Here is a 19,957-nt window from a genome sequence, read left to right as displayed (position 1 = left end):
TGTCAGTTTGTTATTTTAGAGTTAAAAAAAGCAAATTTCTAGATAAAATCTGTAGATTTTTTATTTTGTAGTGAAGAGTAAAACTCAACTCAAAGAGAGAAAAAAGTAAAACTCAACTGATAATTAAGCCTTTAATCCTGGCTAAGAGGTGAATAATACTGGATTACCCTGAAAATATTTTCTCACCAGAACAAGAGCCTAGCAACAAAAATCCAAATGGAAAAATAACAAAATAGTAAACTAAAAATCACAAGAAATCTTTTCTACGACTGCTATGTTGATCATTAAAAACGCACGCCAAACTTTCAGTCTCACTCAGCGTTGTGCTTTTGACATAAAGCATATGTACTAGAATTGATTCTAAAAATGTACTAGATTCAAAAAAAAAATTAATTTAAAGGACTGGTTTTGATTTTTTAATTTGAAGGTTTTCGCGTAGGTATTTATATGAATTTTAAGAACTTTTCAGGCAGATCATATGTTTTTTCTGCATTTTTTAATAAAACAATTTTTGAATACTACATAAAAAAAACTTCATTTAACAAAAAAAATATGCTAGTAAAAACGAAAAAACTAATTTTTCATTGCATGTTTGTAATTCATTAAATATACCTACTAAAAATATAATGAATATGTATGTACATATATTATATACCGAATCCTAATAATATATAATTTTAAGTAGTTTATATAAAGAGGATATAGATAGGAGGATATGACATTTTAATTAAAAATGTTATATCCTCAGGCTCTTCTTCCTCATTCTGTGAGTTTGAGTTAATATTTAAGCTCAATAGATGCCGAAGCTCAATAGAAGCCGAGGGTTGAAAGTTGTGGTATTGGCTAGTTGTGGCATGGGCTAGCTAGCATTAGTAAAAAAAGCCTTAGAATGTAAGAGAGCATCACATGTACATTACATGTACTTATTTGTAATTTATTTCTATTTTTTGTCTTTATTAAATTTAAATCGGAGAATTTTCTCTCAACAGCCGCTGAAGAGTGTGGAAGCGACAATAATACTTGAACAAAAACCGTAAAATTTGGGTACATTAACTCTCCTTGAGAATTTTTCACATTGAATACAAGAGTCCAGAATTCCTCTACAGATTTATTATTGTTTTTCAATAGAACGTCATTTGCAGCAATGCTTCTCCATTCACTACTGAGCTGCTCTATATTTATATCAGGAAAAGAAGGTTTAAATTTCAAATATATTGGCACGATGGGTTCAGTTGAAAGTGTCACTATTTTTCTATCTAAATTTCTTGCAAAAGTACTGGATCATCAAACTTGAATCTTTTTTTAATTTCAGAACATAGCTCCACGTAAAAACTTAAAGAAGATATTTTAAATTGTTTCAGTTCAATGTCAGGAATGTGATGTTCTTGTAAAATAACTTCACAATTTGCACCTACATAGATAGCATCCAACGGTAAATAATTTTCTGGATGAAAAGAAACTTGATTTATTGGCCTCTCATTAATATTATTATATAAGTATGATTAATAAAGTTCCTAAGAATAGTTTTGTACAACGTTGTAATCCTATTTAGCAAAACATGCATTTTAAAACCTTCAGATTGAAATTCTATTAACAATATCTAAAATATCTGATAAAAAAGAGAAATACAGCTTAAAAGTGTCATTGTTTAGAGCAGTTAATATATTTTTTGCCTTTTTAATATTTTCTGCGTTCGTAAAAAATAATTTTAAAGCTGCCTATTGTTCCAGGATCCTGTTCACTACCAACTGGAGACTTAACCACCTTGTTTGAGATGGTCTTAAAATCACGTGTGGCTGTTACTCTGTGAAAAGCTGATATTCTCTAAATGATTCAATTCTTTTAGAGCTGTGGGAAAAATATGAATATATGTCTCTTGTCAATTCTTCTACTGAATCAGGAGGCTTGGCACAGGCGGCACTACTACAAAGATCTAAGGTGTGGCATGAACAGCCGAATACATATAACGTTGGGTTGGAATTTCTGTAATTTTTGCTGTAATCCATATTTATATTATCCCATCATGGTTGCACCATTATCCGCAGCAAAACCAAATAGGTTTTTGGAAGGAATTTTGTTTTCGTCAAAAAGTTTTGAAATAGATTCGAATATTCCACTTGTGGCATTCTCAGCTTTAATTAATGCCAAAAATTTATCACACACTTTCTCTGCTGATTTGTCATAAAAACGGACAACCATAACAAGGCTCTTCGATGAGGAAATATCTGTGGTTTCATCTACTATTAGGGAGAATTTGCAAGTTTGCAACTGTTTTGATAAAACAAATAAATTTTCCCGTTTCATAACGTCTTTGCAAATTCTTGTTCCCTTCTTTCTGCCTAGTTTTATTTTTTTAGCGATTTCGGAATCAGGGCAGACTGGTGAAAGTAATTGTGGGAAGTGATCTAAAACTGAAAACGCTAAATTGTGTTCAGCAATAAATCCTAAAATTTTTAATTCCGCCGACTTAGTTTGTAACGATAGTCCGTCTTCTTTTTTTTATTATAAAATTCAGTATCCCTTGGTGCATTTTGGGCAGCAGTTATATTATTTTCATGTGTTTTGGAACTTGCATGTCTATTGACGTGAGTAATTCCACCCAAAATTGCTATATTTTACAAAAAGCTTCATCTTTTTATGAGGGTTTCTAACTAACCAAGTAGAAAAATTTTCGTTTTTAAGCCATGATTCCGTAAACTTAATATTTTTTCTTTTTTTTTCGGCGGAAGATTCATGGGAAGACTCATTACTGCTGCTATCACTACTATTACCAGTAATGTAACTTACTTCTTGATGTTTAGGTTGCGATTCATGAGACTGTCATTGAACAGAAGTCGAGGAAAAAAAAATCTCTTATTACTATATTTCTCAGAACCATACTACGAACCTCGAAATATACTTACTCTTACATTAAGGAAATTGGGTGGAATGCATAAAAAGTAGTAGATGCTAATGCTTCGCTAAAAAGTATTTACTTTGTAGCATTTGCTTTTACATAAAAGTATCTACTTCGCCTATGAAGTAAATACTACACTGTACGGCCCAACAGAAGTACCTACTACTTAAGAGAAAAGTATCTACTAGTGTCGCAGTAAGCGCATGTCAAAGTTCTCAAAATTGACAAGACACTTGTCAAAACTCGTTTTTCTATCAGTGCGTCTATTAGTATTAAGTGTGTTCGTGTAATTCGGTTCGGATTCAAAATTTTTAAAAGTTCAGTGATTATAATAGTGGTTTAACTATAAGTAATCTTCTTTAGATTCCGATGCACCAAAAGAGCTAGGACAAGATAAAAACTAACAAGTATTATTTGTTACTCTACTTGAAAGTTATCAAATTTTATTTGATAAAAAGATGACACCAAAAATTAAAAACGAAAAAGAAGATGCACTAAAAAAATTAACAACTGGTTTTAATAAAATAATGGGAAAAAATCTAGACACAAAACAAATTTTGAAAAAGTTTATTAACATGAAAACAAAAGTTAAGAAAATAGTTGACTTGAAAAAAACTGGAAATAAAAGAATTGTACTGACGAAATGGCAAAAAAAATTCTACGACTTATGGAATGTAGGAGAAAACCCAGTTCTACACAGAGTACCAGGTGCATGTCAGGCCGGTGTAAGCAATGATGTTTCCTTCCAAAACAGTGAAGATGACTTCCTCAGTTCTAAATCTGGCCTCAAACAAGTTAAAGTCATGATACCTAAAGGTTCTAAAGCAGCTGATAAGGAGGAGACATTTATTCAACTACAAAAGACCTGTCTACGAATACGAAAACAAATTGAAGTAGCCGAAGCCCAAATTTCTGCTTCTCGAGCTCAACAGTCTTCAGCTGAAGCTCAGGAACGGGCCGCGATTGCATTGGTAAATTTTGCCAAAGCTGGTGGGCATTTAGTTGACCATTTAATTAGGCGGGACATGTTGGATTATTAACAGGAATATAAAATCTACGTATGAACTCATAATTTAAATATAATATGAGGTGTAGTATCCATTTATTTCTTTTATAGTTTGATATTTTGTCACAAACTTAAAATTGAAATAATTAGTTTATTTAGTTGTTACTTTTTTATACTTAGTTTATTATTGAACGTTTCATAAGTTACCTATTTAGTATATAATTATCATAATAATAACAACTTAAATTATTAGGTATGTTAGTTATCATTACAAAATAAAAACTCAGCTCAAAACTTCATTTCTGCGCTGTGTACCTTGATTTCTAATTTGTGCTTGATTACCCTTCGGCATTAGTTCATTGGGATGCTGAACTTCTATCTCAATTCAATCAAAATCATGGTATAGATCTTGTAGATATTTAGCTATATTGTGAAGTACAAATGCACTCACAATATGTTCCGGAATTTTTTCAGTTTTTAGGCGAAAAGTATACTAGAGCATTGGAAAACGCCGTTTTAACTGACCAAAGCAGCGCTCGACACATCGTTTCTTTGCATGGATTAAATTATAATTTTCTTGGATTGGTGTAGTTGGATTTTTATATGGTGTCAATAACCACGGGGCAACACCATATCCTTCATCACTTAATAAAGCTGCTTCGTGCACATTATTATACATAATTCCACGCACTATGGAGTTTCGCCAAATTCGACTATCGTTTACGGAGCCTGGCCAAGATGCATCCACACTTGTAAACATTTCTCGGGCATTACAAGTAGCTTGAACATTTATTGAGCATACCCCTTTTCTGTTCACGTATTCATCACCGTGAATAGATGGTTTTGTTATTTTTACATGGGTACAGTCAATAACACCTATAACCCTTGGCATTCGCTCACCACGTGCTCCCTCATTAATAGCAACTCTAAGCAATTCGTTAGTGTTGGGGAACTTTATCCAATTGTTTCTTTTTGAATAAATTACTTTAGATACCGCGGCGAAGGTTCTGGAAACAGTGCTTTGATTGACGTCTAGATCAACACCAACTCCTTGCTAAAATCCAGGATCTCCTGTAAGAAAAGTTATTTACATTTTTCAAATTACAAAGTTAATTTACTAGAAACACCTAAACTTCTCAAAAAAACCTCAATTTTCCGAGTCGGTGACAGGGCTCCACCCCTTGTTTCCACCGGTTCATTATTATCTTGGAGAAAATAATGTCCAAGCCACTCTACATATTCTCTGTTAAATCTAAAATACCAAAGCGTGATTAGATGATTGGGATAGAAAAATCTATTAAATTTATGGTAATTACCTAAATAATTTTCAATATAAATCGTCATTATTGTATTCTCTTCTTTGCTTGTATACTTTTTGACGATGCATATCCATAAAAACTGCCATTTTTTACTAAAACACTTTGATTGCTGGGGCCGAAGTTTGTTAAACACCAACTTCATTTAAACTATAGTAAATACTACTATAACTAGTAGATACTTCCAAAGCATAGCACCTTCTTCTATGTATCGCGTACATAGTAGTATATGCTACAGAGAGTAGTAAATGCTTCGTTAGTGTAGTATAAACTTTAGAAATGTAGTACATACTTGAAGCATTAGCATATATTACTTTTTATGCATTCCACCCATTGTCAGGAAAATTTTAAATTAAATGTTAATTATTGAATAGAAAATGAGAGGCCAGACATTTGGTAATATGTATTTAAATTAATCAAGTTAAAAATTAAATACTTGAAAAGTGAAAATTCTTCATTGAAATCAACTTAATTTGATTTTATTAAAGACTAAAGATTAACAATACAAAAAGATAAAAGTGATAAATAATTTTTTTTTACAGATTTTCTTACCAGAAACCTGGAATTGCTTGGTGCAAATCATTTAAAACATTACTCCCCATATTGAAAAAGAATTTTTCAGAAAAAGTCATGAATTTAAAATAACATGCTTAAAACAAATAGCAAACTCAACCCAAGCTTGCATTCATTGAAATGAAAAACAAACTCAAATGGTATGACAATGACAAATGATGTTTTATCAGTCAATGTCAACAACTGTCTGTCAGCTCCTTGTCAATTTTGCCAAGCAAGATGGCAACTTCTGTGTTTGGTTGAAGTAACTTCGTAATTTGTCAGCTGTCACTATCATAATTTTCTTTATTTTTAAATAATACCCCAGACGCCAGTAATATTATATGTAATTAGTTCTTAAACATAAATATCAAAACAGAAAACATATTAGCCATAATAAATTTTGTGTCATTTTTAAAAAGGAAATAATTTGTTTTTTGGAAATAATTGAAATAGTTTGTTTTTATTTTTTCCCCGAACTTATTTCAATATCTTTGGCATTTGACGTTTAGAAAACAGCTCCGGACGTGGGTAATTACTGTTCCAAATTGATGACGTATAAAGGGCTAATTGGTGACGTCACGTATCTCAAGCGGTTATAACTATAACCGCTTGGACGTGTTTGGCTAATACCATTTAGGAACGGTAATTACCGATAGACCGCTTGGAATCGGTTATTATCTCTGAAGGAACGTATTTAGTGTCATATTACTTAAAAAGTAATTCAACTTAAATATCAGATTTTTCTTAATTGTTTCCGTTAATGTATGAGTAATGGAGCACACAATTGAATTCACTGATCCTTTCGAATTGACACAGCAAGCCGCAAATACATCGTTGAGCCTATTTGCTGAAAAATCTCGAGAACATTACGAAACTACATATAACAAGTTAATGGTTTGGAGGGACAACAAAAGTCCTACATTCTCACTGAAAAGGATTTCCATTGATTTCTATCTACTGCTCCAAATGATAAATATTTGCTTATTATGGTATTTTACTCAGATAATAATATTAGAAACAAATATAGTATACCTTATACTTCTTAGGCTGTTGTAGCATTTGGATTAACGGGAGTTTGTAGGCAGAAGAAACTCTGCAGATTACCAATCGAGGATATCAACGATTTAGATTCAGCAATACTGGTGAATAAACAACACACCAAAACAAAAGTACCGTACGTTACAGGTACTTTTTATAAAACTTGCAAAAAGTATCTTTGTCCTCGCTTTCAAAATATAATAGAAAAAAAGGCTTTTTTTCTTAATAGCGCAATGGTAAATGCTCAAAACAGGTTGCCAATATCAACAAAATAGGAAATAGGGCAGGAAACGTTGCGAAATTTCTGAATCTTCTAGAAACATTAAAACAGGGTACTGCTTTCGGCTATCCTCAGCCACAATATTAGTCAGTGCAGCGGATGAGTATATTAAAAACAAAACAAAAGTGTCCAATAAAATAATGGAGTCTGTGAAGCCATCATCGACCAACATCTTAGAACATTGAAAGGCTAGAACCACAAAACACAAATATAGGGAAATGCGTGTTGCCTAATGAACAAACAGAAATTCCGTTGACAGTTTTATTGACGTTGTTGACAAAGACGGAGGCAACCATCTTGGGTGGTGTGTGGCGGGAAATTTAAGCCTGATCTATTGCGCGATATTTAAATTTGAAGTAATTTGCAAAATTACAGAAGTTGATGAGTTAACTGGTGAGTGATATATTTAAATAGAAATTTATTTTATTTCAAAGTTAACAATACGCTTATCAGTTTAGAAATACCCACATTTTATGAAAATAGTTAATTTTAAATTTGGAAAAAAAATAAATATTTTATCTCAGGCATCCCTCATCACTTTATTAAAAAAATAACACATCAACTAAAATATTATTTAATTTAAATTTGGTTTTCAAGATATTGCTTATTTAGGAGATTTAAGATATTTAGATATAGATACTTATCAAGAATTATAAATTGGCACGATAGGTATGGGAGTAAATTTTAAATAAAAAAAAACAAAATTAAATTGTCTTTTGAATATTTTATTTTAAGATGAATTAAAATAAATTTAACAAAAGGTTTTCAAATACATAAAAAATAATTACAATTTATTCTAAATTAAATACCGTAAACTGTAAGTGTGGTATTAATAAGATCTTTTATGTAAAAAATAGAATTATTGCAGTTATAAAGCATATTTAAACTTGAAAATCCTAATAATTTTCGGATTAAAAAAAAAATTACCTGCTTTTTTTGTCTCCATAAGTATATAAAACATTATAAGAAACATGTAATAAACATATCTAAATAAAAAATTAAACATATATATTTTTTAATCATCTATACAATTGTAACAAAATAATATATATCCACATATTATGGAAAATAAAATATAAACTCTTATAACAATAGAAACTGAACCTATCTTTTGAAATAAATGTGGCTTCTTATTGTGAATTAGTTAACTAATAATGACTAGATATAACACAAATACAGATGTACAAGTTAATATACATGTTTTTTTCTTTTTTATTTTTTCAAGCAAATAAAAACAAAATACGACTTTTGATTTTTGGTTAGTCACAATTGGATTAAGATCCCACAAGTCAGTGGGGTTGTCTCCAGGAAGGACTCACAATTAAAGTTCGAAATAATACCTTACCTACTTTATTACCTACTAATAACTTAGTATTTATAGCTAAAAAGTTAAAAAACAAAATGATTCTGATTGTGTATCATGAGGTAAATGAGGATATTCAAGATTTTTGTTTTTTTTTTCAGACATTTTAGATTGTCGAAACTTTTTCTGTTTTTTTAAATGAACAACACTTAAAGTTATTATCGTTGTGGTTTTGAAGTTGGCTCTTGATTTCTATCCTTTTAAATATTTATAAACTATTAAGCTAGTGTTACCTTAAACAATTTATTTTATAATATCATGCTGGTCACAAAAAGAGTCCTTAACAAATTTTTCATAAACCAACTAAAACTTTTTTTTAAATTGACTAAATGACCATGGTTATCCATAAAAGTGTATAACTTAAGATGGATTAAGTCAATTATACTCTATTTCAGAAGTGTATAGAGCAATAAACTGGGGAATTCCGTTCTGTTTGGCTACATTTCGTGGTAGTTCATAGGCGCAGGTACTTATAATATTTATGAATTTAATTTTCACGGATTAAATGCCTTTATTTTGAAAGAGATTAAATACTAAATAAATACTTTTAATCCTTTTGTATAGGTACCTATCTTTTAACGCTTTGTAACATGCAAAAATGGGGTCAGCTAATATATACAGACTATAAATACTTTTAAATCATATTTTAAACGTTACTAGTCACTGCTACGCTGTAGTGAAATCACAATAATATTATCCCAATATTTAAAAAATGGAGGTATTCAGTCCAACGAAAAGATGTACTAAAAATTCTCCACTATCGCTGAGTGAAAAAGTTATTATTTTAAATGTACATGATTGCATAAAACATGATTACCCTAGTTTTACTGTGCAAGAAATTGTTGAAAAATGTTCTCGAATGAGTGGAATTGGAAAGTCCACCATTTTCAAATTGTTGCGGGAAAGAAAAGTAGCAGGTCAAGTGGAATCTCCCAAGCAAAAGCCAAGACAACCTACAAAAGTCCTTGATGAAAATGCTAAATGTATAATTTGAAGAAAAGTTCACTCTTTTTATTTTAAAAAGGAAATACCCACCCTAGACAAAATTTTAATGGAGCTTGGCCGAGATGACAGTATTCCGTTGATAAGTAGAAAACTTTTATGGAAAACTTTAAAAAATATGGATTTTGCCTGCGAAAAGCATAACCGCAAAGCACTTTTACTGGAGAGCGACGAAATTGTTTGTTGGAGACGACAATACTTGAGAAGTATCAAGCAGTACCGCAGGGAGCAAAAGAAAGTTTTTTATCTTGATGAGACGTGGATTAACGAAGGTTATATAGTCCAAAAAATGTGGCAAGACAAAAATATAACCAGTGCTGGCCAAGCTTTCATAGAAGGCCTGTCTACGGGTATTAAAGTACCTTCGGGAAAAGGAAAAAGACTTATAATCACACATATTGGAAGCGAAGAGGGATTTTTAAAAGGTCTGCTAACCTTTGAGTCGACTCGCACAGGAGATTACCATGAAGACATGAACTCAGACGTTTTCGAGGTCTATTTTGGTGAAATGATAAAATTTCTTCCGGCTAATTCGGTGGTGGTTATGGATAACGCAAGCTATCATTCACGGCGAATAGAGAAGACGCCAACTTCAAGTTGGAGAAAGCAAGAAATTATCGATTGGCTGACTGCAAAAGGTATTGCGTTTGAAGCAAATTTGATAAAAAAAGAACTGCTGGCAATAGCAAACTTACACAAAACTCGTTTCATGAAATACGCCGTGGAAGATATAGCCGAAAAATATAATATAACTGTACTGCGCTTACCGCCATATCATTGCGAACTAAATCCTATAGAACTGATATGGGCGCAGGTAAAAGGATTTGTAGCAAGACAAAACACGACTTTTAAAATGAAAGATGTTAAGCTACTGTTTGATCAAGCCATTACGGAAGCGACACCAGAGAATTGGCGAAAAGCAGTCCAGCATGTAATTAAACAAGAGGACAAAATGTGGGATCTTGACAACCTCATCGATCAGACAGTCGATCCTTTAATTATAATGTCAAGAGGTGATGACAGTTCGTCAGATGACGAAGAAGACTACAATCTATTATAATTTAAAATTGTTATACACTGTTCAAAAAGTGCCAGATCCAAAAGTGACATTTTCAACTGTTTTACTCTACATATTATGTTCAATAAATTTGTGAAAAAAATATATTATTCCATTTAAACAAAAGTAACTTTCTAAAATAAAATAGCATTTAAGTACATTCATTATAAGGTAAAAAACAAGTCCCAGTTGCACGCCTTTGGCGAACCGTTTTCAATGTTTATCAGTGGGTAACAATGGGCAAAACTCATAAATTGACCCAAAACCGGGTGGCACTACCTGCAATCAACGAAAAGAAAGAATTTTACATTGAAACTAATACCCAACTAAGGTAGTGGCATAAAATATTGGTGGATCACCAGGTACCACTTTTGCATACCTAATGAGGTTTTATTGCTCTACACACTTCTGAAATAGAGTATAGGGAAATCAGTTTTTGAGAAGGATATGTTAATCTGGATGTGTCATCAATTTCTTTAAACTAAACAAATAGGTGTTGTGTTTTTACTCCATGTGAATCTCATTTCTACTCCAGCATCCCATCTAAGTCGCACAGGATTATCAGGGTTGTTAAAATTAGAATCAGAAAAGTGTTTGGAGGAAACTCGATAATTGGTGACATTTTTAGACGGACTTATATGACAGATCTTCCTCCAAGATTTTTGTAAGGATGGATTCAATGGAAATTTAAAAAATTTATGATTTCTGTGACTGTCTGGGCAATTACTAATATACAAACTATAGTGCATAAAGGGTATTTGCATGAATATCTGATTCTAGATGAAGACAAGGAAAAGTAAAATACTTGACATTTTCCCAGTGAACGTTCAAGAATTAAAACTGAATTGTAAAAAAAAATGTTAAATTGAGAACAGTGACATAGATTTGTCCATTATCATTATTATCATTATTATTATTATTATGATTTCCAGGGTATAATTATAGATTTAGTCTTATTAAAATTCACTTTAACAGTAACACTACAACAATGTCAGGAAATGTCTCGATATCAATAAAATAAACAAACACGCCAAAAAGTTACCAACACAAAATATTTCGAGAATTTTAATAATTTAATGGTTTTTATTTTTTTTTGCGTATTTCTCCTTTAGATAATCACAAAAGTAAATAGGGCAATTTAATCAAGAAAAAGGGCTCTTTTTAATGAGAGTTTAAAAAAAGTGACTTTCCATTTGAAAAAAAAAGTTGGGGTTAATTTGGACCCCCCTGTAGGTGAAAAAATACAAAAACTATCTTAAAAAGTGAAAAAAAAAACAAAAATCGACGGGTCTCAGGAATTTTGCGAGATAAATTTTGACTAGTTTTAACTGAATTTATTCCAGTTAAAGTCACCACACTGTATACATAGATTATGCTTCCAATTATAAACAGTATTACCGTTGATTGAATATTGAAATATTCAATCAACGGTATTACCGTTTATGAACTCTTTAAGCATTTTTTAACGTGCCTCCTATCGTTAATATCCTACCAGAAAGAAATTAAATATTTGGGTGTTGTTTTGGATCCAAATTTGAATTTTGATTCTCATATTAACAGAATAACACCCAAAAGGTAAAAAAAAAAATTTATCAAAATTTGCCAGAAACCCCTTTTTACAAATAAAATTGCTAATTTATAATAGTATTATTTTGCCGCACTTGGATTTTTGTTCTACATTTTTTTTTTGGTATTCCGGTAACAGAGCCATGAGGATAATACTAAAATGTCATAGATATACACCGCTAGATAATATGTTAAATGTACTAAATATCTTATCGGTAAAACAAAAAATATTATTTAGTACCTGTATGTTTATTTTTAAATTAAAAAATAAATTGCTTCCAAACAATATTTGTGAAAAGATTGCAGTCTTTAGTCAACAGGAAGATTTTGTATTGATGGGTAGACATATTTCAAACAGAATGACAAACACTATTCTGCACAAAAGTATTAAATATTTTAATAAATTACCCATTAATATAAAGAACTGTAAAAGCCTAATTATATTTAGAAAAACATGAAAAGTGTTTTTTTTTAACAAAAAAAAACATTGAATTGTAAATGTTTTATATTTTAATTGTCTTTCTTGGTGCTTTCATTTTTATTTATACACTTCATAGTATCGTTTTAAATTATATCTGTGCACATGTAAGTGGTTTTATGTTTAAATTGTCTTGCTTTGTCTTTTTATTTTTGTATTTACACTTTTTCGAGTTTTTAATTTTATTTTTACACTTTTTAAGACACTAATTTTAGGTTTTATATTGTTAATTATGAGTTTGTATTTTTTCGAATCTTGCTTTATTACCATATATGTAGCAAATATGCTAAATGAACAAATTATTACTACTTCATTAAAAATTAAAATCTGTAATGTCAAACATTTTCAATTCAAAAAGAAATGTTTGCAAATAAAAAGTATTCTGTACATAAAAACAAAAATAAAAATGATATCAACTTAGAAAGAACATATAGAAATAATTTTTTTCTAATACCATAATTAAGGCTGTGACCTTGAGATAAAAAATAAATAAAAGCAAATAAAAAAAACAGGCAATAGGCAATACTACTACTTACAGTTAAATTAGCTCTGTTATTTGCGTTAATAAATAAGATACTTGGTCAAGTGATAACTCAAAGAAATAAAACAAATGAATATATTTTTATCAATATATTCATAAACATATAAAAATACAATTTTACTTCTGATGTTTCTCCAAGTAAGCTTTAATACTAGGAATATTTTCGACCTTTTCTACCAAAGCCGTTAAAGCTGGATAAGATTTTAAAACACCAGGGAATTTTTCCTCAAAGAGAGCCAGACTCGAAGCGAAAAATAGATCTGCCCATGTAATCTGCAAAGAAGTGTTTATTTTTCTTGAATATGTTAACATTGTTAACATATTAAAGAGATAAAGCAATAATACTTTTAATACAGTGCATACTAATAATACTAATACTTTTTTAATTCTATAACCCACCTGAGAGCCAACAAGCCATCCAGATGTGCTTTTGGCAGCGATCTCTTCAAACTTTTTAAGATAAGTTGGAAACAGGTTCTGTAATAAGTTCCTGGTTAACTCTCTTTGTTTTTCTCCATCCTTTTCATAAAAAATAGCAGACAAACCTACAAAATATTTTAAACTTACTTCACTGAATGTGCCTGTTTAATACCTCAACAGAACAATCAGTTTAAGAAATGTAGACCCTTGCCAAGGTAATAATAAATTACAGGTTAAAAAGAGAACGTTTGAGTATTTTCCGCTACTAAATATAGTCTAACAAAAATTGGAAATAGAGATGGCCAATTTTATTTCCCCTCTTAGTAGCAAGCGCAAGTAGGAAATCGGAGAATCATGTCGTTCTCTTTTTAACTTAAACAACTTATTTCGAGATCCAAGGAAGACATACCAGAGATGTATAATGTACCTACCGTTTCTCAAATCTACCAAAGTATCAGCTAAGCATTCCACTTCCAAGGTTTCCAAGTCACTTTTACCATTTAATCCATATTGTTTTGCTAAATATCTGGCGATGGCGTTACTTTGATTAAATACTTTTCCATCGATTTCAAATATGGGCAATTTTCCATAGGGGTAATCTAGATGATAAAAGCAAGTTTACAGTTACTTATTATATTTAAGATTAAGCTAATACTACATACTTTCTTTTAGTTTTGGCCACTCTTTAGAATTCAGACGAACATCTTCAAATGGCTGGTTTGCGTATGATAAAATGTATCTTATATGTTGGGCTATGCCGGGAATATCGAAGTAAGTTAATTTGTATGAGGGCATGTTTTTCTATTGAAAATCCTGAAAAAAAGGTTTTAGATTAATAGATCCTTAGTATTTTAATGCATCAAAATTATCCAGTTATTGAAAAATTCATGAAGAATCATTAATAATACAAAGCAGAAATTAAGGTATGATGTGTCTCTAAAAATCGCCAAACTTTAAGAGGTGATTAAACAAGTTATTTGCAACAAAAAAGTCGTATAACATTTTTTCGAAAAGTTGTTAATTCTTCTGGTATTTAACTTTTTTGATTTTATCAATTTTTTTTGTTTTTTTTTTTCATATAAACAAGAATATCTCCGTTATTCTTACCACCATATAAAATTTAGATATACCAACTGAAAGAGAATTAAATTTGCTATAAGATGGGTTTATTTAAGTTTTTGAGTAATTTTTATTCGGGGTGTTATCAGAAGTTAGATGTAACATTTGGGAAATGTGCAAAATTAATGGTATCTTCTTCGTTGTCGTTTTTCTAAAATTTGGTAAATAGGGACATGTTTTTTTTTCAGCAAAAACTACTGCATTTAATATGCTTTCCAATGATATACCTACTTTTGTGATAGCTATTTGTTTTTACAGCAATATCATGGGCAAAAAAAAAACACAAAAATTGAAAATTTTCAAATTTTATATTTCTTGATTCACCAAAATTAAAAAATCAAAATTTCATTAAACAAACCTAAAATTATAACAATTGTTCAAAATGTCTTCCCTCTTGTTCAATACATTTGATGCATCTTCTTCTGACACTATCAACAACCCGTTCAAGTTCAACGCGTTTTTGTCGCATTTCATTGCAACACACACTAATTCGATTAATTAGTTCGTCTCGAGTATTAATGTTAATAATATAAACATTAGATTTTAATGTGCCCCAGACATAAAAGTCAAGGGGCGTAAGATCAGGGCGGCCATCTCACCGGACCGTATCTTCCGATCCATTTCTCCCCAAAGCATTGATTCAAGGAATTTGCACAATTCTGTTATTATGGGCTGGGCATCCGTCCATTTGAAACTTAAGTTCCTGTCTAGCGGCTAAGGGGATTTCTTCCAGAAAGTCAACAAGGTCATTATTTAATAAATTTGAAAACTTATTGGAATTGAGCCGATCAGGAAGTATTACAGGCCCGAAAAGGCGCTCTCTTATTAATCCTATCCATACGTTGTCCCTTATCTCATGCTGAAAATGTGAAACAACAGTCGCATGAGGGTTTTCTGTATGCCATATATGGTTATTTCATTATTCCGGCTCTTGTAGATGTTGCTTCATCTGTCCAAAATATTTGATCTGTTCCCCACTCTTGCAACTTATTCAAGTACCACCTACAGAATTGAAGCCTCACCTTACCAGCAATAAATCCTGGCCTTTTTTCAAATGAGACGGATGCAAATTATTTTTTTTAAGAACTCTATGTAGTGGTATGGTGAATCCTTAATATGCAGCACCAATGCGGCGAGTACTTCTAAATCTATCTTCTGTAACAGCTCTCATGATCGCAGGTTCTTGTCTCCAGCGTTGACCATTTTGACCACCTTCTCTAATCCGCAAACGTCGAAAGGAACCAGTTTCCCCACAGCGTCTGAACACTTCTGCAAATGTACTTCTATGGGGTTGCCGTCTATTAGAAAAACGAAGCGCATACTCCTTTGCTACGTCCCGCGAGTTTCCATTTGCGACATCGTAAATAAATAAGATGTCCCGATACTCCCGATATTCAATGTTTGTGAAACTAGGCATTATTTTTTTAAGCACGTTTTAATCAAATTACTTATTTAACTACTTTATGGCGAAGTGAAAACTTAATGATAGTTCTTGTCAAATTGTAAATATCTATGCTTTTGTTTTAAAATCAAGTAATACATGATTTGCGAATTTCCTTCTTTTGCGGATTCATTGCCATTTACAAAAGAAGGAAAACCTGCCTTTTTTCTTAAAGAAAGAATATCGCGATATGTTATTTGTTTACGGCTTCTCTAATGGAAATTTGTGGAATTGTTGTGTTAGGGAAGATAGATCTACAAGTACTCACCGCATTGGTGCTCAAAAGATCAAGAAATATAAAATTTGAAAATTTTCAATTTTTGTGGTTTTCTTTCTTTTACCCATGGATATTGCTGTGAAAACAAATAGCTATCACAAAAGTAAGTATATAATGCAGTAGTTTTTGCTGAAAAAAACATTTCCTTATTTACCAAATTTTAGAAAAACGACAACGAAGAAGATATCACTAATTTTGCACATGTCCCAAATGTTATATTTAACTTCTGATAACACTCGGTATAAAAAATTACTCAAAAACTTAAATATACCCATCTTATAGCAAATTTAATTCTCTTTCAGATGGTATATCTAAATTTTATGTGGTAGTAAGAATAACGGAGATATCATTGTTTATATGAAAAAAACAAAGACATTTTATAAAATCAAAAAATTTTAAATACCAGAAAAACTAAGAACTTTTCGAAAAAATGTTATTCGACTTTTTTATTGCAAATGACTTGTATAATCACCTCTTAAAGTTTGGCGGTTTTTATAGTAGACACCCTGTATATTGAATTCTAGATTTAACATTTTATAATTATCATCATTATTATTAAAACGTTATTCCAATAAAATGTTTGCACACATAACGATATTGGCAACATCGCGAATATCAATTGTACTTTGTCACTACGGAATCATCGCGGTGACGCAACCGGGGCCATCGCACGACATCTCTGGAGATGCATGGAAGGTATGTATATAAGGAGGCAGAAGGCCAGATTGAATAAAATAGTCTTTTAAATCGATATAAATAGTAGTAAAGAAATACAGTGTAAATAAATATTTCTAGTAGTCAGTAGTCTATGATTAATCATAAAATAAATCAACTATTTTAATTCACACCTAATTAACGAATTAAAACGCTCCAGTACATTAACATAATTTAAAAATATAAATCTCAACAGAAATATTTTCCATATTTTTTTCCACTATATAATTTAAATAGTAAATATTAGGAATTTATAACTAAACGTATTAAAAAACAAATATGAGTACAAGCTTTTGAAAAAGGGTTTTCTTTTAGAGAATAAAGAACTATAAATGCGAGTATTAAAACATACGAGTATAATTGATAGGCCCTTCGGTTATTTAAAACAACAAAAACATCGTTAAACAAGATACAAGAATAATAAAAAAATCTCATAAAAGTATCTAACTACAGTATCCTAGGAAAAATTGAAAAGGTTTAAGTCATATACAATAACAGAATGATTTTTCAAAAATGTTTACTACGTCATGTAATATGTAGATATCATTTAAATTAAATACTAAGCTTAAATTAACTAATATTATGAAAAATGTTTCTCCAACAAACCTGTTTTATATATAATAAAGGAGAGAAATAATAAGCGAATTTTGTAATATTGACTCACCTGTACTGTTGATAATTTCAGGTTTACTGATGAGACTGTAAATTTGATATTATATTTATATATTATAACTTGTGATAAGATTATTTTAATTACTTATGCGCAATCGCAATTTGCGATAACTATGTATTTTTTTTATACATCATGATTTTACAAAAAATACGTTGTTAAGACCATGCTTATACTATTATCATAAACAAGCGGATCTAAAATTGATATTTCCTTAGTAGACTTTTATGATTTATGATTTTGGTGATTATTTTATGATTTAAAACAAATATAAATATCAATTATTTTTTAAGAAACCATAAGAAATCTCATCAGCAAATCAAAAAAGCTCTGGACAAATTATTATGATATGGTCAAAATGACACGTTGCTTTTTTTCTCCTAAGTGATTTATTAAAAGTATCTTATAAAACTTGAAAATATACAAATATTAAATATAGGAAGTATCATCCTGGTGTTTCAATTCATATTTGAATACTTCCTTTTACTTCGTTTTTTTGTGACATTTGGAAAAATCTTTGGACTTTTTAAATATATTTTCTTTTACATTTTATACCTATTTTTTATGTTGACACCATTATGCTTGGATTCAAGGTATTTAAAGTTATTTTCCGTATTTCATAAGTTTTCAACTAATTTTTATACCTTCCAGGAAAGTTGTTACGATTTTTGTCATCGCTGAAAGTAGATTAAAAATTCACGTTATACAGGGTGTTAAAATCTTCCCACCACGGATTTATCGAAAACCACTGTTTAAAAAAAACGCCGAAATATGTGAAAAGGTTTGTCAAGGGGGACAACTTTCTAACCTAAAATTACTTCATCGTCATAAGTCGCTTCGAGAAAATTAGAAAAATCTTTGTTTATTTTAATTTGTTCAGATAGAAAACAAAAACATGAAAATATCAGTTTTTAGTTCAATAGGTGTTCAAAATATTGCCCGTTAGGGTTTGCCAAATCTACAATTCGTTTATAATTTAAAACGGAAACCACCAACATAAACAGCAATTACGAAGATTAGACGTGGAAAAAACTAAATAAAAACCTAAATTTTTTTCCGCATTCTTTTCATCAACACAGATATCTTGAGCGAACTCTATTTATTGTTATACCTGCTTAGTTATTTATAGTTGCTAAGGAAAATAAAGAATTTATTTTTATTATTATTATAATTATAATTTTTTATTATGTTATTATTTATTTATTTACGGAATCCATTTACAAAAGTGTTACATAGCATACCCATACAAACATACAGATATATATTCAGATACAAAACCATCTATAAATCAATGAAAGAAGTAGATGAGTTAATTAATTAAAGCCCCTATGAAATAATATTCTTTAACTGCCCCTTAAAAGATATAATCCTAGAGTCAAAAAAGCTTATCTGTCCTGACAGACCATTAGCACTTCGAGCCATTCGTGTAATTGGCTAATTAATACCATAATTGGTACGCTGGAATAGGACTGAAAATATTTCTGATTGTCTATTCAATCTGGAAGGCACCCTAAGTTTAAAAAGAGACAATAACTCGGGACAATCTATAGTAGCATTTAAAACCTTATGCATAAAACATAAGTCGAGTAATGTTCTTCGTGACTCTAATGTGGGTAAGTTCAGGTTATCCCTGACCCACTGATAGTAATACTCCTGTCTCCTGTAAGCCCATCTAAAAGCAGCCACCCTTAAAAATTTATTTTGAGTTTTTTCAATCTGCTCAATGTAGCAGTTATATGACGGGGACCACACAATTGAGCCACGCCTACTCCAAGATGGACCTAACAAGAGAGCAATAAAGTAATCTAAAAGTAAACAAAGACAAATCAGTTGTAGACCGTTGGATAAAACCCAGCATTTTCATTGCCCTACCAGTCACCTGATTGATGTGACTTTTAAAAGACAACCTGGAGTCAATAAATATTCCTAAGTCAGAAACCTCTGTTTTGACACCAATTGCTACATTATTTATTTTATAAAGAAAAGCAATAGGGCTTCTTTGCTTAGAAAAAGTAATCTTATGGCACTTATTGGTATTAAGGGACATTTTATTCAAGTGGCACCAATCAAAAAACAAATTAAGGTCTTTTTGCAGGAGCAGAGCATCGGAAAGGGATGTGATAGGCCTAAATAGCTTCACATCATCAGCAAACATTAGCACACGACAATTTTCAAGTTTCCAAACTAAATCAATCAAAAAGAGGCAAAACAAAACAGG

At 30.7% G+C, this 19,957-nt stretch overlaps 1 protein-coding gene and 1 pseudogene across 1 annotated transcript; both read right to left on the bottom strand.

The window, feature by feature from the left end:
- Nucleotides 1-1,465: 1,465 nt before the first annotated feature.
- LOC126749594 (uncharacterized) lies at nucleotides 1,466-5,246 on the bottom strand (annotated as a pseudogene).
- Nucleotides 5,247-13,172: 7,926 nt separating this feature from the next.
- On the bottom strand, nucleotides 13,173-17,879 carry LOC126749590 (glutathione S-transferase-like). Its single transcript, XM_050459306.1, has 5 exons — nucleotides 17,734-17,879; nucleotides 14,181-14,331; nucleotides 13,950-14,117; nucleotides 13,498-13,643; nucleotides 13,173-13,371 (listed from the first exon to the last, which is right to left on the bottom strand). The coding sequence occupies exons 2-5, from the start codon at nucleotides 14,311-14,313 to the stop codon at nucleotides 13,216-13,218; spliced, it is 603 nt and encodes a 200-aa protein (XP_050315263.1). The 5' UTR covers nucleotides 14,314-14,331; nucleotides 17,734-17,879; the 3' UTR covers nucleotides 13,173-13,215.
- Nucleotides 17,880-19,957: the final 2,078 nt, after the last annotated feature.

The sequence above is a fragment of the Anthonomus grandis genome, unplaced genomic scaffold (genome assembly GCF_022605725.1).
Source record: "Anthonomus grandis grandis unplaced genomic scaffold, icAntGran1.3 ctg00000340.1, whole genome shotgun sequence".
In the NCBI taxonomy this organism is placed as follows: Eukaryota; Metazoa; Arthropoda; class Insecta; order Coleoptera; family Curculionidae; genus Anthonomus; species Anthonomus grandis.
The sequence above is the reverse complement of the archived record's forward strand: the minus strand, read 5'-3'. Positions and strand labels throughout refer to the sequence as shown.